Genomic DNA, 21,678 nt, shown 5'->3' with positions numbered 1-21,678 from the left:
ATTTTGAGTCAGACCATTTTTTAGGTATAATAATAGGCTTAGATTAATTCGAATTGAGACATGACAGGAACTATTAAGGTTGACACTCCTAACTTCTAAGATACTACTCCTCCGGTCTTTAATATAAGACTCATTTAACTAATTTGATTAGATTAAGGAAGTTAGATAAGTTAGTTAATTATAAAAAAATGACACATTTTTTCTAAAACACCATAATCATCTTTCTTAATACCTCATCTCCCTCTTCTATTTGATTATGGTTGATAGAGTATTCATAGGGGTAATTTAGAGAAAATTGATAAATATGATAAATGGGTCTTATATTTAGGACCAAAACCAACTCAAGAACTGGGTTCTATATTAAGGACCGGAGGAGTATATTCCCACCTATCGAATTTGAGATTCATAATTAAGTTGAAACAGTCCAAACAGCTGATCTGAGCTCCGTTTCTTCAATCTGTGTTAGCATTCATTGTTTTTAATGATTCAGTTGGTCTGGACTAAACAGTTATTCATAAGTCTATGGGGCCTTCAAATTTATTGGCAACCTCCTACCTAGGTCCTTTACCTGAAGCCCTATCAGAATATTCTCCAAACAAGAGTTTATGAACGTGTTGATTAAATTCTTACACAAGGCACTTAGCTTCGTCCGAGACTTAGAATATAAATGTCTTTTTAAACCTTTTTAAGTATTATCCACGTAGAAGACATTTTGTTTAGATTTATATTTAATGAGCAAATTTATGTAAATCAAAATAACATTTTTCTTACACAATTATCTGATATTCATAAATTATAATTAAAAACTACTTGTAAACTATTTTATAAGTCATTCCAAATAACATTAAAGTTTTTTTTTTCCTCCCAGAGCTTGTGTTTTAAATGAGTAAATTATGAAAATTAAGTCGTATTGAGTTAAAACTTAAAAACTGCATTTAAATTAATTAGAAATTATAAAAATTGAATTACATCAAATTAAGCTACCTATGAACTATTTTATAACTCATTCCAAATTGAAAAATTAGTTGTAATAAGTAATAACTGATTAATTGATGAGACCGGGGGCCAATATTATAGGGTAGGCCGTAGGCTCTTTATAAGCTTCCGCATCTGTCGAACTCTGATTGGAGGACACCCACCGTTCCATCACATAAGATCATCCCCCCTGCCATGCATTATCATGTCATCGAATCATCACGCCATCCCAAAAATCCCTCTCTGGCTCTCTCTTTTCTCTTTAAATGTACCAGTGCCTGTTTGTCCGCACCTTTTTCCGTGAAAAACATTTCATGTATTTTGTTCAATTAAACACACACACACACACACACACACACACACTAAACATTCTTACTCCAGGTTCATTTGATTATTCGCATTCTCTGCGCTCAGCAGGCTCCGTCCCTGATGTTTTACTGAAACACTTTTAATATTCCCTGTAATCCTCCCTTTCCCTTCCTTGCCAACCCCTCCGATCCTTCCTATGCCTTGGTTGCTTTCGAGAACAATTCGACCGTCCTATGTGTCGGTATTTTTGCATAAAAAATGTAGAGTATATTCTAAAATCACCCATACATGTTATCAAAAAACAAAATCGTCCCATGTAACTCTGTAGATTTTTTTTTTCAATTCATATTTTCAAAAACTCATGTTATGATTTAATTATCTCTTTTTATTTTTGATGAGTTAATTATAAGCGTCGTACGTATTTAGATCCAAATATAGTACTCTGAATATAGAGGTTATCTTAATTTAATTGATCGGCAATTGAACTTGCTTTCATATTTTGAATCACTAAAATGCCCTAGAAAGTATCTTATACGTAAATGTAAGATAAGGAGAGAGCGTGAATTTAAATCCAAAACGGTATAAGGCTTGTTTGTGATAACATTTAAAAACACTTAAGGCATATTTTACGTAAGTCGAGACAAAACTCTTCTCACATGTTTATTTCGTATTCCATAAATCATGATTGAAAAGCTACTTATAAACTAATCTAAACAGGTCCATAGAGTTGTGTATGCGCTTTTCAATTATGGCAGCCACCAGCCGATAGTCTCTCTTGTGTATTGTGCTGAAAATTTAGTTATTGCTGGCATCAATAAGATGAAAGAGAAGGTATGAAATTTGTTCATATGATAATATTTTACTTTTTTTAATCTAAAATATAGAAGTTAAATAACTAATTTATATAATTTAAAAAAAATATTTAAGTTAATTATTTATTTTTTAAAAACACTTTTTTTTAGTTTTTTGTATTCAAAAATACCTCCTATAAATTTTTTTGATATGTATAATTAATATGGAAGGTTTATGAAAAAAAATATAAATTTAAAAAGTAAAGTAAATTGAGATTTAAAAACTAACGCTCGCTCAAACTCTTATACCCCCAGCACTGGATTCAAAAGACACAAAAGAAAGAAAGACGTGGAAAAAAGTCACCTATCATTTTGAGTTTTTTTTTTTTTTGGAGGGGGGATAGTTGACCACACGAAGAGAGATGAGCAAGAGATAAGGGCAACTGGCGGGGGGTCGACACGTGGCTGATAATTGCTGGACTACACTTCACTGTACCCATGATCCGGTTGCCTCCAACTCCATCCTGCACCAATGCTTCAGTCCTTCGTTTCTTGTTTATTTCTAAGTTTTTATTCCTCTCATCTCCCATATTCTTGTACGTCAGTCTATCCCCAAGAGAGAACCAACCTGACATCCCCACTCACATTTCTCTCTATTGGAATCTGCAAAAGCAACATTATATTGCCCCCCAACTAGTTAAACTGGATATTCATTTTGAATTGGACCATCCATTTAGGGCATAAACATGCACGCACATCACACTGCATAGTGAAATTTGTGATCATTGATCGTTCATCTTATTCCTGAACAAAACACAGCGCAGTGGCTTTCCTTTTGTTGTATCTTTACCACATATACTTTTCATCCATTTTAGTCTCAATTCTTAACTCCATTAATATACTCTTAAAATATTCCTCGACACTATTCTGTTCATTAAAATCATTTGATGAAGACTTGGGTACTTAATTTCAAGATAAGCCACATTGAAAATTCTGATGATGTTTGACAGGGCTTTAGATACATTTAGCTTGTTGGATTTTAAGCTAGCTCAACGCACAGTTGGAGTAAGCTGGAGGAGGGAGCTTATGACTCGGTCTGAAGAGCTTATTTCTACAAGTGTGTCAAAGAACTTTTTCCCACCATATTTTTCTCTCCCTTCTGGCACTATTCCTCCTCATTGTTTCTCACTCCTCCTTATTATTTCCAATCGGAAAGGGTCCTCGTATAATATTCTCTCGCCTCTGGATTTCATTCGGTCTTCCTTTTTTAATATCTTCCATAATTTACAACCACTAGCAGTAATTTTTTTCATTTTTCTTATGTTTTCAATTTTAATTTACTTATTAAATTTTACTTTTTTATATTAAATTAATTGTATTATTTCAATTCATTTTTTTATCACATTTCACTTCATATTTAAAATTTTTTTATGATTTCTTTAAAATTTTAAAATTTAATTCACTCATTAAATTTGACTTATTCATATTAAATTATTTTAATTTTTGTAAAATTATTTTTTTTATCATGTTTTATTATTTATTAAAACTCATACTTATTTTAGTTATTTTACAACCAAATTTACTTTTACTTAACTATAATTCAAACAACTTTTTATCAATCTCATTTTTGTAAACTAGTTTTTCTGAACTCCAATCCAAACACAATCCAGCTTATCTAATTTGACTTTTACCCAACTTTACTTCTCCATAAATTATTTTTTCAATAAGTTATTTTTTAATCACTGTCTAAACGGACCCTGTACCAATACGACCTTCAATCATGCACCCCGCCGCAGCACGCGAGTGAGCATTTGAAATGTGGGGCCCCGAAGGATATACTAGATCCAGATCCTGCCGCTATATCATTGCTAGATTTGGTGACGTCACAAAACCTTCTTCACCTTTGAGCCGTACCTTGGCAATTTTTCCATTACCGATCACATATACACTTCTCCACGTTATATGAATAAGCTAATTACTCCTTTGTTCAAATTAACTGAGTGTGCATGTATTTTTTTATTTGATTAAAACTGACTTATATGTATAAACTAACTGCTTATAAGGCATACACACACATGCGTGTCTCCATGCAAGAGGCATTTAACTAAGCAATACCGACAATGACGCATTAATTACTCCGCTGCGTGCGTGGATCACAAATTCATTAGTGGCTTACATACGTGATTATTGTGTCTGAGTTTTGTCCCGCTATATATATAGATGCTAGATTTCTTCCTCCATGCATGGGATTGCAGTTGATGATGATAGATCGTCGAAAATCCCCTTGAGAACGCCAGCTTTTTCAATCACCACCACAACCTGCCATGGCCCTGTGTATATTAGTCCCCTTCTTCTTTCCCATGATTATCCTTGTAACCTATATTTTCGGGTCTCCTCTTAATGATTATTTTGTACATATGTCTTTTGCGTGCAAGCCATCCTATTTCTATCCTGTCAACTCTACCCGACCGCTCTTATTTTGGCCATGCATTATATAAGCCTTCATCGCGTGCCAGTTCCAGTTAGGGCACAACTTGAGGAGAAGTTGCTGATCATATAGATATGTAGTTAAGTGTGTGCTTAAATGGTCATCTGATTCACAACAAACACCACTTAACACGCCCTGTTTGCTTGTCTTTTGCCGCGCATGTCTCACCTTATATGTATAGAGAGAGCTAGCTAGCAAGTTAGAGGGAGAAACGTCAATTTAATTTTGTCGACTCGTCGATCTCTCCGTAGATGTGCGGTTTCATTTCTGTCCAATGTTGAGCAGACACAATGATGTGGTGTCTTTGAGAATGACAAGGATACTGGTCTCCCTTTTGTCGCAAGTAATGGCGCTCTTGTATTCCACAGTGTTGCCATTTACTTGATTTTTGTTTTTGTTTTTTCTGAAAATGTCTGAAATAACATCTATGTTGTTGAAATTAAAATGGCAAGTTGAGGAATACGTTGGGAACATCCAATTCGTGCCGTGCCAGATGGAATGCATCATTGTCAGATTACGTTACCTACCTACGTACTGAGAGGCAAAATTACCAAATGCGAGACAGCGACAGAACGCCCGATAGTCGAACAAGGTATTTAAGTACCTCCGCAATATCCAAAGCACCATACTTAGACAGGAATATTTTGTTCCCCGCAGACTCTATTGTTCTTATACCTGCTAACGTAATATGTGTCTAGTTCCTAGAGATGCCAGTCTTCTCCAAAATTGAACACCACAATTCGACAATGCAGCTGAACCTTAAATCTTATATATGCATGTTTTCATCCGATCTGAGAATAGACATTATAGGTATAACTTTAAACATAAATATGCACTTCTTCCCGTGCACATTTAGTACATATGTGCACGCCCAATGAGACGTGTACGACAGCCAAGAAGTTAGTGTCTGCGATCATCTTAATTACAAGGAGACACAATAATAATGCAACTCTAGAAACACTAATTTGATGCCACGGCGTGTAATGACTAGAGTTGGGTCCTGGATGGCCAATGATTTAAGTGACTGACTTCAATTCTCCTAGTGGTGATGCCATACCTGTAATAATATATTGTTGAATGTCAGGTATAATACGAGCACGAGGCAGAACAGATGCAGTGTACAAATGAACAAAACAAAGGAATTGATACGTGTGGAATTGTTTCGCCGCATGGTACGATGAATGCAGCTGAGAAATGTACGAATGGGAGGGAAGTGGGAAGTCAAAAAGGCATCTGAAAACAGAAGCCGATGTACACGAGAACCAAACAGAAGTCGAAACCTGGTGTGTCAGAAAAAAAATAGCGATGGCTGCAGTATAGCAGTCGTCAAACAAGATCGAATCCTCCCTTTCAGTGTCCTTCCTGGAATGCCCTGGGTCCCATATACAACACCTCAAGGCGTCGTTTATAATTTGATTTTCTTTTTTTGAAATATACCCATCACTGATATATATATATATATATATTACTTAACAAACATAAAATAAATGTAAATTTGTCGACCTTATTCCCCCTGGGTATTATAATTTTTTAGTATGTCCAGCATAACTTTTGTCGAGAGTTTAACTTTTGATTCTCACTACTCAATGTAGCTAGAGAGTATCTAATATAAATGATATTTAATTTCCAGATTAATTGTTCTATTTATATACTATATTATGACCAGCATATTCAAGTTTTTAATTATTTTCTGGGGAGAAAATAAATAAATTCCGTTTAGAATAGAATTCATGTAATGTGAGTAGATTAGATTATAGGTTATAGTTTCGAATAAAACTTGCGTTGGTGACAACAAAAAGACCAACTTTGCCTGCACCCAAAAAGTCGCAATGTTTGCTAAGTTTAACTGATCACATGGCTGACTTCTCTTTTCTTTAATAAATTATATAAAATGGAGAAAGTGGCTCACAGTCACAGTCACATGTAAAAGAAAAAACGTACCCAAGTCCGACGAGGCAGACAAGCCCATCTTTTTGGGGACCCCACGCTGGCATATCAGCTCGTCATCAAGCCCCAAGTCTGACTAATCAATCGCATAAAAATCCCTAAACATCATTATCAGCAGATCGATACTCCTCGAGTATATAAATAAAAGAGAGAATTACAGTCAAATTCCACATAAAAAATAATTATTAAAAAGTTTAATAGCAATTTGAACAGTTTGTAATGATAAGTCCTACAATGAAAAATAACAACTTGTGGGACTTGTTTTGTTTTTTTTTTTTTTATAAGACTTGATTGTAATTCTCCCTAAATAAAATACGAAGAATGTCAAAAAAAAATGAGATGAAAGACATGACATCACTTGTGTATATGGAATGAAGAAAGAAAAGAGAGGAGAGAATATGTGGAGGGAAGGTCCTATTCCTCTACACCTCCGAAAGGGCACATGATGCTGAAGAGCAGTGGTGGTGCATGTGCTCGTTTTTGAGATCCCTGCAGGTCCCTGCCCCTCGTCTTTGCCTAACTCCCTTAATTACCCATTACTGCCACCATCATCCATGCACTTACTTCCTTCTTAACCCTCTTATCCTCCATAATCTTTATCGCTCACATCACTTAAACATATAACTAAAGATCGAGCTTTTCATTTCAGAACTGTGCTTAGAGGAGCCAAGGCACATGGATCATCGTTGGTGACGATTTCAGTCCATGTTACTGTTGTGCTTTGGGGTCCCTCCTTTTTCTGATGCTTCCCAGCCTCTCTTTCTCTAGCCACTTGCATGTTCCATTCTTGCTTCTTCTCTGCTATTTCATTCATTACTTCCATGTCTTCCCATTTTCCAATGTGACAGTGAGACTCTGATATATTATTTCATATTTATAAAATGAAGCATTTTTAAAACAAGGGACGCCTTCCGATTCTTCTCATATTACCTTTTTCAGAAACTCATGCATTTTCTTCCTTGACCAATCCCTCTTCATCAGCCGTCATTTCATCTTCTCTAATTCTTAAGTATTTACTTCTATGCTTTAATTTAGTTTCCACCTATAGTCGCATAGAGAGTACTATCGTGTGGGATTTGGATCCACTGCCAGTTTATGATTTTGATATTATATATAAAAGCTCTGCTGTACGCTCTCTGTTGCGCATGCCTAACTTGTTATGATTATGCACTACTTTGAGCATTCAGAATTAAGTCACTAGGAACATTCATAAGAAAAACAGCAAAGAAACATAAAGCAACTTCCCAATAAGACGGAAGAGAGGTGAGAGTATTAGGACCTCGTCCAAAATAACTAATAACTATAATAACTACCATAAGTACAATTTTACATCGCAAGCACCAATCTCCCCCTCCCAAAGGAGCTGATATTCGTAATTATGAAGGGGGAGAAAAGAAAGTAGAAATGACAATAGCAACAGCAGCAATACCAATAATAGTAAATTCTGAGAGAAGAGTTGCATTTAAGTAGCCACCCAGAATGGCTCCCATTCAAGCATTTGGTTGCTCAAGTTCCCGTTTTCGTTGCACCTGCTTGGCCTTGGGATCTTTCTCATTCCCGTTTCATCCCCTTCATTCTCATCCCAGTACTCCTCCACCTCATCTGCAACATCTTCTTCAGCCCCTTCTTCTTTTTGCTCTCCTTCTGCTTCAATTGATCCGTCGTCATCACTGAGAGAATGGTTGACGGTAGACAAGAGTTGAAGCCTAAGCCTGCCATCGCTGCGCTCTGCTTTGAAACGAGAAGGATGAGAAGGGGAAGGCATTGCTTCCAAGATGAGACGACCATCTTCACGACGAGGCCTAACTCGAACCCCTCCCTCTTTACTCATTGAAGACAGTGGAGGAGGAAAGTTAGTAACACTGCGATTTGATCTTTTTGACACACGATTTCTGTCACCGTCTGGAGTAGCCAAAGAGGACGAGTTTTTTTCTAATGAAAACAGGGCAATGTCATCACTGCCTTCGCTTCCATCACTGCCCGTCTCGCATCCCAAGCTCTCCGTGCACATCTCTAAGCTCTTGGCACTCAGGGAGGAAGAGGAGCGCTTTACCAGAGGGTGGATATAGATTTTTTGGGTTTCATACTTGTCAGTTTTATTGCAAAGAGATTGAAGAAAAGTCCAGCCACCCCTGTCAGCATTTGGATTTTTGTCCTGTTGCCAGTCTTTTTCACAGTTGGTGTTGGGCGGGGTAAGTGGGTGCGTCTCAGACTCTGAAAGGGAAGGCAATTCAAAGGGTGGAGCCAATTTTAGCCACAGAACACGAGGTTCCGTAAGACACGATTGGAAACCTTGACAGACACTTGAGGAAGACATTGTAGCTATCCCAGAACAAAACAGAGGAGAGCAGCACGACACAGGACGAACTTTTTTCCAAATTCCAGTAAGGAATGCAGGAGGCTTTTGGTATGACTCAAGAGAACGAATATGGGAAGGCTGGGAAAGCAGAGAAAGAAACAATATTAAAGGGAAGAGAAGTAAGCACGGCATGGAAAGAGAAGGAAGAAGGGACCTGAATTTATAGTGGAGGCTCGGGGAATACAGCGCTAGTGTTTGGAACTTTATTGCAGTGCCCAATAGTGAGATCTCTTGTAATAAGGAGTATATGGTAAATTCAGCCACTTCTTTATGGAGACAAATGAAGCTTGATTGCATGATTACGCACTACTAAACCTTCTCCTTCTAGTCTAAGTCCGTTTTCAAGTACATACTCTACATAACACCAACTACCTAAATCTTCTTAAAGCACTTCATTAATTGACTTCCGCACTTGCTTCTAGTTGGTTAGCTTCTGTACAATTGTAAACGACCATGTGAAAAAAACACAAACATACTTATGTGAAACTCAAGAACATGGTATTGCGTTGGCTACAGGTGGTCGTAGCAGAGAAGACGACGGAGAGCTCTTTCGTTTGGGATAATCTTTTCTTTGTTTCTTATTTTTATTTTTTTTGCTAAAAGCATAGATATCTTGTTATTGGAGACAATTCTATTCAAGACACTGTCGAGTACTAAATATGACACCTCTCCTAGCAGGAATTCGAACTTTGATTCGTCACGTTACGAGAGACTAGCCCATTCCGCTGTCTTTTTTTTTTTTTTTAAACAACAAGGATATGCACTAACAGCGAGTGGATCAAACCCACGAACTCGGCCATAAGCTTCATTTGGGATAATCTAAGAAAGTCAACCCACTAGGCAAGAATTAAGGGTCAGGAGACACCAAAGCCTTTAGGTAACTGGGAAAACTGGAAAAAAGTTCTCATTGAAATTTTTTATATATTATCATCCGGCCAATTCAATTCGGTGTTTCTGGCTTTCCCTCCCTTCCCCTCCCTGTGAAGGTGTCTTTTATGAAACTCGAACTTGAAATCCAAAGAGATCCAGTAGGGCTTTGTACTGCTAAATCAACTCTTTATTAGCTAAAAATATTATTATTGATGTGAAAAAAATTGATAAATTTTTCTCACTAAAAAAATTTTCAACAGGAGATGTCTTACAGATCAAGACGTGCAACTTTTCTGGACTAATCGGCTAATTAAGAAATTTGTTGGGAACGTTAGTCAATGGCAACATCTTCTTAATAACATAACGAGGCAAAAAAATAAAAAATAAAAAGGTGAATTGCAGTTTAAGTTTTAGATTATAATAATAGCCGATTAGAAACAGATGTGTGCTACACCAACCACCAATGTCATATTATGATATGAAAACACCGTCTTGACAAGTAGGATTACCACCATGAACTCTCCTGGTTTCTTTTGTGCCCCACTCTTAACGCATAGCTAGAAAATAGCCTAGTTATGTATTCTCAAAAAGATTTCCCCCGGGTCATATCCTCCTCCCGCTTGAGAATGAAATCCCAATTGCAAGATACCAAGTCCCTCGCACAGGAAGCAAAAGGACACAAAGAATTGATGATCATGCGTCCTAGGGGATGCGGATTGTTGTGCTTGCAAAAAGTAGTTGAACTGGATATTGACTGTGACACGTATCGTCACCGCATTGAAGCAATGCATCTCTATTGGCCAAAAAAGGAAATAAGTTCATATCTTTGACGTTTTAATGTACGAGAAGCAGGGAAGGGGAGGGAGATTGGGAAGGGAAATTAAAGAGGGGACAAGAATATATGCACCTTTCATGCCCTCACTAATCTCTGAAGTCTAAATGGGTCAAAAACCTGATTATCAAATCTTGACTGAATAATACCCTCCCGCGTTTGTGCCTCTGCCTCGTTGGCAAAAAGGAAAAAACTTTCCAGCTGCCTAGCGTATCATTTACTTAGAAAGTGTGAGGCAGACACAAAAACTATCGTTTTAAAAGTGATTTTACGATACATAAAATAAATATGTGAGAAATTTTATCTTAATTTGTATTCCGAGGAAAACCGAATACCCTCTCAATCTAGGATTTGTGTTGTAATAAAGAATGTTAAGGGATTCTCTTTTGTGTCGAGTACGAAACGTCACCAACGCACACGATGGTACATGGATTGCATCCATCATGTTTGGTTCGCGCAGTGAGATTTAAAATGAAGGCGAAGACCACACAACCGTCTTCAAAACCAATATATGCTCATTTATAATACGTAAACTGCAAAAGGGAAAACAAGGCACACAGATGGGGTGATTCCGTCGCAAGCTTTTGTTGATAGAGTAGTAGATATCATCTTTGAAGATGGACTATGGTTTCGTTTCACAAAACTTATTGCAGCACCTGCAATTCTTATATCCGAACTCCGAAGAGACGAGGCACCGTCAACTTCTCAAATTTGAAATAAGGGAATGGAGGAGCTATAACGTCTATTGCTACATTTAACGCACGCAACGCCATATGGCCACACTTGAGAATACAGTGGGAAAAAAGGGGAGGGGGCATGTCTAATCTTGAACGAAGATCAGAGGAATAGAACAGTTAAATTCCAATGTGAGCGCTTCTACACGGTAGATATATGTCTGAAATACGAATCACTAATGCTTTACGTTATTAATGATACAAAAAAGGACTTAGTCGGCCTGCTCACTAAGCTTTGCTCTGTATGACTTGATGGGAAATCAGAGCAAACATGACATGTTTTTACCAACATCTATAATCTATTCCGCTCAGTTGCTACCGACGGAGTATAAAAAATCTAGTGAGATAGTATTGGAATTCGTGAACGACAAAAAATTTTCCACTGGCATTGCCAGTAATACAGAAGAAGGAAAAAAAGGGACGAATTCCTCTTGCCTACTCACTCAACTGCAGTGTTATATACAATTCAAAAAAGGAGTTCATGACACGTGAAGATTTTGAATTTCAATCTGTAGCGTTCTAATTTTCTTATCGACATTTGACAATTCCTCTTGAATCTCTAACAGCCTGTCAAGTCTGTTCTGTGCGTGATCCTGGTAAGGTTTGCCAAGGGTTTTAACAAAAGCATCCAAATTCCTTGTAGCTTCAACGAGATCCTTCTTCATGGCCTCTTCAAGTTCAAGGGCCACCGTATCTGCTTTCCTTTTCACTTTATCAATCACACTCTGTCTACGAGCTGGGAAATTTGAAATAGCTAGATACCTGTCATAAAGACAGATCTCCCCTCAGCAATTAACAAAAAACGAGTTGCAAAATCGATTTTTATTTGATCATTGTAAGAAATATGTTTCGGCCACAAAAAATGAACAGCCACCAAACCTACTAAGTCTAACAAATTGTCATATAATAGCTCACTCTCAAGTATGGCATATTACCCGCCAGCAGAACAAAGGCCAAGAGCAAGAAGATCCTCCAAAGTGGTTGGCAGCACAGATGTCAGAAGTGAAGCGGATAAGCCAGCAACACCCAGTCCACCAAAAGCACCTAAGAACTAATGTAAATGGAAAACATTTTGGATCAGATTGTTTATAGACAGCACAACTGGATATAATTAAAGATATTCAATAAAATAAATATTCCAGATTGGGGGGGGGGGGGAAGGAAAGATAGAAGAAGGTTCCCCAGAATCACAATAAATTTCAAACTTACCATCTCACGTACTTCCTGCTCAAATGACTTGGAAGCAGCACTGCTGCTGAACTTTTCAATTACTTGACTTCCGGTGTGGTCCACTTTCCTTAACAACTCATAGGTCTCAAAATCCACCTGACTCTCTGCATTTATCAATGATGGCCATTGTTTTTGAAAAGTTTGCCTGTAGAGTCTTCCTTGATCAGTATTTTTGGATTCTAACCAATCTTCATATTCTCCCAGTATTTTCTGGACGTCAAAATGAACATAAAGGAATTATTTTCAAATTACAGGTAACTCTAGGCATAATATGCTAATCATATGGTCCCCAGCCTTAATATGATGCATGGTGATGTGTCTGTCTCATGCAAAAATTAAAACAACAAAGTAAACCATTTGCAATATAATCTAGATTCATAATTCAACTTGAATCCTTGATAGTTCAAACTTTACATCCAGCTACTAACCTGGGCAGCCGCCACAGCAGGAACAATCATGTCATTCTGAATTCTTGAGGTAGCAGGCATGGCATAATTTTTACCTTTGAATACATATGAAGCCACAATGTCAACGTTGGATAATCGCAGAGAATCTTCAACAAGCTCCACAATATTTGACTTTGTCGTCTCAATCTGATAATTCATGCCATGTTTTATCAGAAACACAATGCATGAGAGGAAATAAATAAATTTTGTTTCAATTTTTTAAAAAAAAATCTTTAATTCTGCTTAACGAACCAATGATGAAATTTGTCTTCTCCAAGAGATGCTCTCACTTTCCATCCTCAGAGCAAAGTCATCTATACTATTGATAACATCATTCACTGCAGTCAAATCCTGCTTGGCATATCTATAGTCTTGTGTCACAAGAGTGTTACAAGCTGAAATTAGTCTATCTGCAATTGCAACCGGAGTTTCAAGTTTCAGCTTCATTCTCTCCATCCCTGGTATTGTTGAACCATCCAAGAAGCTGTACAAGAACTTTTCAAATTCATCAAAGCCCCTGGTTCTATGATAAGAATCACTATTAGAGACCAATAGTTCTCCATTATGCTTTCCAACATCCGAGGTAGCCATAAGTTTCGTTTCAAGTGCAGATCGCGCAGACACAGGATACAATATCACATCTTCAATATTCAGCAATTTCCTCACATTGTCCTTGATGAACAACACCGCCTCCTCAAGCTGCAACAAATTGTCAATGTAATTTCAGTAAAGCATAGGATGGACCTAATCACTCAAGACTATATGAAATTATCTATAACCAATATGAAGCTTAAACCATTGATGAACCTCATGAGTACTCTGATATATGTCAGATTTATTCAAAACAAAGACAACTTTCTTTTTCCACTGCTGAGAATATCGAAGAAAAGAAACCTGAAACACAGCCATTAAAGCAGCAACAATCAGATTGCTAATGGACACAGGATTGTGCATGTTAGCCCCCTGCAAGAACAATAAGTACCAGCACGAAACCAAAAATCACCATATTATGTCCCTTAATCCCTTAGCATAGGAGTTTGAACATACCTCACTTCCAGTTAAAGGACGATCAGCAGAAATAACGAACACAAGCAAATCTGCACGGGGCACAAATTCTTCCGTTAGACGTTGTTGTCTCTGGAGAATCACATTAGTTCCAGGTGTATCAACAACGATCATCTGTTTTCAAAAGAACGAGAGCATTGTTGAGAGTACAACTAATTGCACACAGAAAAGAAAACAACGGCAAAGTGTAGCATAAATCAAGCGTTGCTGCATATAAAAAGGGCAGGGATAAATCATGACTGAATTAAGAAAAATCAAAAGTTGATTTGCTTACTTCTTTAAGAATTGGAGCAGGAAGATAGCATATATATTGGCCATCTGGATGCCTTTCACAACGTTGTTCTTCTGAGTCTAAGTCAGTATATCTTAAAAACATGATTTCATTGGTTGTTGGCACAACTCCTTCTTTAAGATATCTTTGCCCAAGAAGCGCATTGATGACAGTGGATTTACCAGAGTTGAATTCCCCCTGATAATATTGATGATTCAAAACAGACAAAAGGCATAGTATGTTAAAAACTTCTGCAGCATTCTTACGAATTCCTCAACATGGAAAAAGTAGTTAATTTCAATATTAAAAAAATTGGCATCCAACTATTTAAAAAATTATTAGGAATTTTAATTAAAAAAAAAAAGCCTAAAGAAATTATGAAATTAATTAGTCCTTAGTTAAAGCATGATAATAAGATTTTTCTTGTTTTGAAATTTAGAGCTAATACCAATATTGTATATTCCAGGAACCAGAATTTCTTGAGATTCAGCGCACAATTACCACTATAACCAGTAAAAATGGCTCATCAATTTGAGAAATTGCATCATTGAGAAGTGAAACCTCCTCCATCTGTCATTTGAAATCAATACCAATTCAACACAGTAAAAAGATATCCAGGTCAACATGCAGGATAGTGAAAAATAAAGTTACTTCAAATACATTTTATAAAATTAAAATATCACCAGTGGTGCAGCTTTGCGGATAACTTGCACAGCTTCGTTTAATATCGACCTCTCTGTTTCTATCAATTGTTTTTCTCTGTTTTTCAGTTTGATAAATCCAGCTAAGAGCTCCTTTTCCCTCTGAAAGTCATCATCAATGTCTGACAACTTACGCTCATTGACTTTGCCACCGTGACCATCAAATGTTTTCTTATCATTTGAATACTCGCTGTCAAATAGTGCGTGCAGAGATTCATCATCACATGAACCAAAACTTTCCAAATTGATAACAAAACCACTTGCACCTGAAGCGAACAAGTTTGATGCATCGGCATTGGAAATATCTTTTCCATATGAAGAACACATGATGAAAATAGGTATCTTCACGTTCTTGCATATTGAATCAACCTCCAGATTGGCATGTTCCAATTTCGCACTTCCATACATAATACAATCAGCACCTTCGGATTTAGATGCATTTACAGCATCATCTACAGTTTGCACAATTCTAGCTACCAAAGGAAGAACCACTGATTCAGATTTGGAATCCAACATTGTATTTCTCGCAACGACTGTCGGAAGACCTGCATGAAATGAGAGAAATGCATAATCTTTGTCAGTTCCTGAAATTATCGACGTTAGAGGGAGGGGAGATCACTGCGAGAAATGCAAAACGGAGGGCATGCGGGGGATAATGCACTGCAAGAGACATAACAAACAGTTCAGAAGTTGAAAGCCTTAAAGTCAGCTTGGAAGCATCTTCACACATCTAAATGAACACACTGCTTTTCAATTGTTGACTAGTTATTGCCACTGGGGGTTCACCGTCCACGCTATTCAGTACTTTATTAAGGCTGTTAAGAATCATTATTGTCGACAAAGTATGCACTTTTCAAATTAACGGTATTCAATTAAATAGGCAAATGATCAAGCAGACAAACAATGCCTCTTTCCCTCTAATGAGATGGGATAGTCAAGGTTGTTAGGAAGATGCTTCTGACGAAAAGTTTGAATAGAGAGAATAAGAATGAAGCGTCTTGATCATGTTCTAGTAATAGGAATACTATAATGACCTTGATCAGAGAGCAGAACACCGCTAGCACCAGCAGCGGCAGCAATATCAACGCGCTCAGAAACCAACAAATAGGCTCGGTCCTGAACCACCGACTTCAACGTGCAAGCAGCTTCGTAAAGCCTTCCGCCACTGGTTTCACTGCTAGTGAGCACCACAATCCCAACCCATTTCGAGACCGCCTTGTCGATCAAATCAAGGGTATCACCACCACTCAAAACCTCGTCAGGGTTCAACTCGAGAACCAGACTAGGGACTTTAATTTCGGGCCTCTTATAACCTCCAGGGAACAATGTTCTGGGCTGAGGCTGCCCATAAGCAGGATTCACTTGTTGCTTGTATTGGTCGAATGCACTGGAACTGTTTGAGACAGAATTACAAGTAATTGAATCATGTTGTCGTCGAAGGGGAAGGCGGGAACGAGAGAAATGGGTGTGGCAGGGAAACAGCGAGGCCAACTGTGAAGGGGTTAGAAAGTTGCGGGGGGTGAGGAGAGGTACCATGGAATTTCGAATGAAAGAAGAAAGCAGGGAGAAGGAGAGAGGGAGGGAGTTAGGAACACAACAGAAAACGGCTTAGGCTTATCGGCAAGACGGCCGTGTATAGTCCGTGATCTAAGTTTTTTTATCTTCTTATCGGCAAAAAAAAAAAAAAAACCAGTCAAAAGGAGTGAGGGGCGGCGATCTGGGAATACGTAGTCTACCCCGTCAATGTTTTTTTGTTTTGGCCCTTCGCGTGCAAGAAGTCAGCTATCGAATGAAATGGTATGGAAGTACGAGTAAAAAATCCATTTAATTTCTGAAAAATAATTTGAAACTTTATCTCAGGGAGTTTGGATAACCTAAAAACACCTCTTAAAAGTATTTTTTCACCCAAACACTCCCTCGGTAGTGTTATCAAATCATGATCTCGTACTTGAGGAATCTAAATTTTTCTTAATTATACTTTTTTTAAGTTGAATTTGATTTTAAATATTAAATTTATCCTTCATATATATTAATTTTTTCAAAAGTAGAAGAGATGAGGTGATATTAAGTAAGATGATGACACTATTGTAAGAAAAATATTTTTATAATCAATTAACTTATTTAATTTTTTAATTTAATTAAATTAGTTAAATAAGTCTTATATTAAATATCGGATTTTGTTACATCCTCTATTTTAGTTAACAGGACATTTTTATCAACTGTGAAATCACTTTTTATTATGAATTAAAAATTTTCATTCGCAGTGACAAAATTATTATTGAATAAGGCAGGTCAAAATATAAGCATGCAATTATCAAATTAATAGAAATGCAAAGTAGAAATTTATTCGACGAGACATTTGTATAATTTATTTTTATATCTGCAGAAAGCAATTCGTACTAAAGAGAGTTGCTATAATTAAAATAATGCTCATTTTGATTTATTATGCATTTTAAGTAGAAATTAATTATTTTAAAGAAAAAGTATAGTCTTATTTTAGATGTTAAAGCATATATTCGGTCTTTTAATCTCATATAAGGTTTTAGTTTGATCTCTTAATTTTAAAAAGTATATTTTTAGTCATTTAATTATAAAAGTGTTAGTCTTCAATGATAATTTTTTATAACAATCTTAGTTGTTTTGAAAATTAAACTTAATATTATAGTATTTAGTAATGTTTTATCAACATTCAAGAGCATAATATCATTATTTCTTGTTAACGGTTCTAGGATTAGAGAACTAAAATTTTTTTTTTAAGTTAAATGATCAAAATAAAACTTTATGTAAACTTAAAAGATAAAAATATATTTTAGCCTATTTAGAAATTTTTGTTTTCAGTGTATATTTTTAATCATTAATAATTGGGAAAACCATATCATAGGTACCTCTACTTTCTCTCAATTTTTAATTTGGTACCTATGTGTTTTTTTTCTCTTGATTAAATATTTAATTTCTTTTTTAGCAACATTAGCTCTTATAACTTTGTTCTATTGACATTTTTAGTCTCTATATAAGGATTAATGATGTTAATTGAGTAAAATTAAAGATTTAATTAAGAACAAAAAACACATAGATACCAAATTAAAAATTTACACAAAATACAGATACCTCCAATATAGTTTTCCCTTAATAATTAATGAGTGGGAAGCATAGTTAGGGCGGCCCAATCACGCGAGAGGAGCCTTATCATGAACGAGCATGAAATCAGGGTCCAAAGTCGAATACCCACACAGGCACCCTTACGTGTACTGCCAGTTTACCAGCACCGCCTCGATTCTGCTTCTTTTCTTCTGAGCCCGCTGTTCCAGCTTACCGCTCACGCTTCCCTCGTCTTCACTTCAGCAAAGCCCTTTGGTCGCCTCTCTCCTGCCGCATTTCCTGAGAATGGGTCGAAAACCCAATGCTTTCAAGCTTCCCGTCGAGTCTTCCATGGTAGACCCACACTCAACTCTTCGCTTATCCCCCCCCCGGGCCCTCTTTTTCCATGATGCCTGACCGCCGGTACATTGTTTTATAGCACTCCTGTAGTATCTATGTGTGCATCTTATCTGCATGTATTCGCCATATTTCGAGTTTTTCTGTCTTTCATCTATGGAAAATAGCATCAATATTCTTATCCAACTTGCGTTTGCTGATGGACTTAGGGTTGCGCTCTGGTTTGGGTCTTGGAGTTTAGGTTAATTGGATATCTGTTTTCTTGTTTAATTGTTTTCTGTCGCCGTCGCTTTTGGCTCCTTTTGCTCAGCATGGTTTCAGTTTTCGAGTTGTCTTTCTTGCTTAACACGCCATAAATGGACCATCTCGACGATTCTGCTGCCGAGGACGTAATACTGCTTTTGTTCTGTTTTTCTTTTTTGGTGGAAGTGTGTGTGTGTGGAATGTGGTAATGTCAGGGTGCTCATTGTGATAATGCTCCGACTCACTTGTGAGGTAAAACATAGCTTAGCAGACCCTTTCTTTCCGTATTTCACCTCTGGAGTAAGGAATTTATATTACTGTATTTAAGAAAATCAAGAATGCTGGTCGTTGATTTATATTTTATTAATGCTTTTGCTGACTATAATTCTTACTTCGCTCAAAGCCCGAAAATGTGAATCCTTCTCTGGGGAAGTCTAAACCAAGTCCAGCTCGACAAGAAGAGAAGGGAAAAACTGAGCCGGAACAGAAGTCCACTTCACGTAGGAGAAAATCCGGATATTATTCTCCTGGTCTCAGGCGATCACAACGTAAAACTCCAGTTCCGGTTACCTCAAATGGAGACATTGAAACATATGTTGAAGACGTAATTGTTAGTGAGAATGAGAATGATAGAACCGATACTCAATTGGAGCGCTTAGAGCCGTGCGCAAACCAGAGTGAACCCAGCTTGAAAGAAAAAGTTGACTACATATTAGAGCGATTAGAAACTCTTGAAAAGATCATAGAATCTGTGCAAGCCAAGGTATTAAACAATCCAAAGCATAAAAGTACATGTTGATGTTGTTTTCTTGCGATTTACTGACTTATCTAATGACCTGATGTATTGAATATGCAAACAGTTGGATGAAAATAACGACTCAGGCAAAACCCCACCTCCAGCATCCGCTGTGCACGGGACCTACACAGGCTCCCAGAATAAGGTTAAGTCTAATTTAGTATTCCACTTACACTTTTAAGCCATTTTCTTTTTCTTTCTGGCCGTTGTTACATCTGTATTTGTTATTTTACCCTGGAGACCCTTTTTTGTGCGTGCACATGCAGCTTGAAGCATTAAGAGAAGAAAATTGGCAACTTACTTTAAAACTAGAAAGTGCTCGGGCCAAAGTTGAAGTGGTATGTTACGAAGCTGCTTACAGTAGAACTGGGCTACATTAGTACGCTTTCGTTATAGTGTCTAGTGGTATTATCGTACAACCTGATTTTTATTTATAATTGTTACATCAGCCATAAATTGCAGCTGATATTGAAGTAATTCTTCTTCTTCAATTATATATCCCCTTCCCAATTTTATGTACCTTTTCAACCCCCCCCCCCCAAAAAAAAAAAAACACAAGAATGCAATTTGACACAGCTCTCTAACACTAATTTCTGCACCCCTGCTAAATTTAACTGTTTCAGTTTATGGTTTGTGCAAAATAACGTTATTCGGGTCTTTGATTTTTCCTATGTTTTCGAGGAGCAAGAAAGCTTTTGTTCATGATTGTTGTAATATGTTTGAAAGAGCGATAATGAGGTTTCTTCTTGTAGCTGCCTGCAATTGTCAACTTCTTTTCCTATCCTCCGTTCCTGCTTTTTCCAACAATGGCCAAGATTAGCGGATTGTCTTTAGTTTCCTGTTATCTGATGTTGTCAATTTTCAAGTTGTCAGGAAATATCTGTCAAAAATTACATTATCTGGGACTGAAAATAACAATCAGTGGTCCACAATAACTGAAATTCATGATGAGTGTTCTTATTATATATTAGCCTTTGGGGGAGGTAACTTGAGATTGATGGTTTTATAGGTACGGAACAAGGAAAGAAAAACAGGAAATTGCATCAATTGAGCTTTTAGTGAAGTGTGTTGGGGGCATGTTATTGATGCGGTTCGGACCTAATTATTGTTGATATTCTTTATATGCAGTTGGAGAAGCAGAGCGACGTGTTGGTTGAACTATTGGATAAATGGAAGGATGTTGTCGCGATCTCCAATCTGTCCAAGAGTACCGACGCTGCTGTTCATTCATCGGTACAAGCAATCCAAAATGCTTGTGCGGCTTACAGTGGTAAAAGAAAGAGACAGACCCGAAAAAGCTGAAATCTCCGATATTCAACCTCTTCCGGCATGCTATTGTAATATAGTAATGTTGTGAACGACTGATGTTTGTATTTTGGTAGACTGGAACTCGTGTTGCTTACTGTGGATATCATTTGAACACGTTGGTAGTTTGGTAGCAATGATAGTGTTTTGGCGATATATACCAAGTATAACGTCTGTCATTTTGCCAGTGTTTGGTGTGATATGAGCTGAATTTCTGGCGCTTTCCCTGGAATTTGAGAGTGACCAGAGAGCGTTTTAAGCTGGGGCCGATCTTGGAATCGATTGGACATTAATTTTATTACACATGTCAAAATTCTAATCCGAGGATACTGGAGGTGAACGTCATGCTTAGGTGAGACTCGAGGGGGAAGCTCATCGTTAGCTGGCTGTTGGGAACATAGAATAATAGACAAGTTTGTTCAGAAATAATAAAATAGCTAAAGTACATATCTAGTCCTTTAATTTTGTATAATATTTTAATTTGGTCTTTTAATTTTAAAAAATATATTTTTAGTTTTTTAATCTTAAAATTTTTTCAAAAAAAATGATGACATTGAGATTTTAAATGTTAATAAAATATTCTTAATTTTAATTTTTAAAATATTCATGATTGTTAAAAAAAAATATCATTAAAATATAATGATTTTAGGATTAAAGGATTGAATGTATATTTTTTAAAATTAAGTAACTAAATTAAAATATTGTACGAGATTAAAAGACGAAATATGTATTTTAGTCTAGGGGACAGTATCTGGGTTTACGAAGATTCCTATGACTTACCAGAGCGCGTTGACAACGGGCGCAGTACTTCGCTCCGGCACCGACACTCTGCCAGTTGGGTATCTGCGCATGGTTTGTTGTCTTCGCTTCTGCAGCAAGGA

The 21,678-nt window shown here is 36.9% G+C and overlaps 3 protein-coding genes across 5 annotated transcripts; 1 reads left to right on the top strand and 2 right to left on the bottom strand.

Moving 5' to 3' along the window:
- Positions 1 to 7,972: 7,972 nt before the first annotated feature.
- On the bottom strand, positions 7,973 to 8,827 carry LOC114759227 (protein FANTASTIC FOUR 2). The gene has a single exon (XM_028948357.1). It carries the CDS (start codon positions 8,825 to 8,827, stop codon positions 7,973 to 7,975), a length of 855 nt encoding a protein of 284 aa, XP_028804190.1.
- A 2,634-nt stretch (positions 8,828 to 11,461) lies between these two features.
- Positions 11,462 to 16,738, bottom strand: LOC114759239 (probable transmembrane GTPase FZO-like, chloroplastic). Of its 2 annotated transcripts, XM_028948377.1 has the most exons (12): positions 16,611 to 16,738; positions 16,053 to 16,564; positions 15,001 to 15,563; positions 14,819 to 14,887; positions 14,321 to 14,515; positions 14,029 to 14,160; positions 13,789 to 13,875; positions 13,234 to 13,680; positions 12,964 to 13,128; positions 12,515 to 12,745; positions 12,241 to 12,356; positions 11,462 to 12,067 (listed from the first exon to the last, which is right to left on the bottom strand). In XM_028948377.1, exons 2-12 carry the CDS (start codon positions 16,552 to 16,554, stop codon positions 11,785 to 11,787), a joined length of 2,790 nt encoding a protein of 929 aa, XP_028804210.1. In that variant the 5' UTR covers positions 16,555 to 16,564; positions 16,611 to 16,738; the 3' UTR covers positions 11,462 to 11,784. The 2 variants fall into 2 exon arrangements, with proteins under 2 accessions (XP_028804210.1, XP_028804209.1); XM_028948376.1 differs by having other exon boundaries at positions 16,053 to 16,646.
- Positions 16,739 to 18,306: 1,568 nt separating this feature from the next.
- Positions 18,307 to 21,056, top strand: LOC114759274 (uncharacterized). Of its 2 annotated transcripts, none has more exons than XM_028948435.1 (5): positions 18,307 to 18,450; positions 19,100 to 19,459; positions 19,557 to 19,637; positions 19,759 to 19,830; positions 20,621 to 21,056. In XM_028948435.1, exons 1-5 carry the CDS (start codon positions 18,403 to 18,405, stop codon positions 20,792 to 20,794), a joined length of 735 nt encoding a protein of 244 aa, XP_028804268.1. In that variant the 5' UTR covers positions 18,307 to 18,402; the 3' UTR covers positions 20,795 to 21,056. The 2 variants fall into 2 exon arrangements, with proteins under 2 accessions (XP_028804268.1, XP_028804266.1); XM_028948433.1 differs by lacking the exon at positions 18,307 to 18,450 and adding an exon at positions 18,715 to 18,996.
- Positions 21,057 to 21,678: the final 622 nt, after the last annotated feature.

The sequence above is a fragment of the Neltuma alba genome, unplaced genomic scaffold (genome assembly GCF_004799145.2).
Source record: "Neltuma alba isolate B1F8T4 unplaced genomic scaffold, ASM479914v2 tig00010802_pilon, whole genome shotgun sequence".
Lineage (NCBI taxonomy): Eukaryota > Viridiplantae > Streptophyta > Magnoliopsida > Fabales > Fabaceae > Neltuma > Neltuma alba.
The sequence above is the reverse complement of the archived record's forward strand: the minus strand, read 5'-3'. Positions and strand labels throughout refer to the sequence as shown.

Excerpts from the sequence above, each read along its gene's own strand:
- LOC114759239 (XM_028948377.1), bottom strand. The coding sequence starts at position 16,554 with ATGGTACCTCTCCTCACCCCCCGCAACTTTCTAACCCCTTCACAGTTG. Across the intron at positions 13,681-13,788 it reads TATATCAGAGTACTCATGAG|CTTGAGGAGGCGGTGTTGTT; the intron begins GTTCATCAATGG and ends AATTTGTTGCAG. Across the intron at positions 12,068-12,240 it reads GGCCTTTGTTCTGCTGGCGG|GTATCTAGCTATTTCAAATT; the intron begins GTAATATGCCAT and ends TCTTTATGACAG.
- LOC114759274 (XM_028948433.1), top strand. The coding sequence starts at position 18,928 with ATGCTCCGACTCACTTGTGAGGTAAAACATAGCTTAGCAGACCCTTTC. Across the intron at positions 18,997-19,099 it reads TTCCGTATTTCACCTCTGGA|CCCGAAAATGTGAATCCTTC; the intron begins GTAAGGAATTTA and ends CTTCGCTCAAAG. Across the intron at positions 19,831-20,620 it reads CTCGGGCCAAAGTTGAAGTG|TTGGAGAAGCAGAGCGACGT; the intron begins GTATGTTACGAA and ends CTTTATATGCAG.
- LOC114759227 (XM_028948357.1), bottom strand. The coding sequence starts at position 8,827 with ATGTCTTCCTCAAGTGTCTGTCAAGGTTTCCAATCGTGTCTTACGGAA.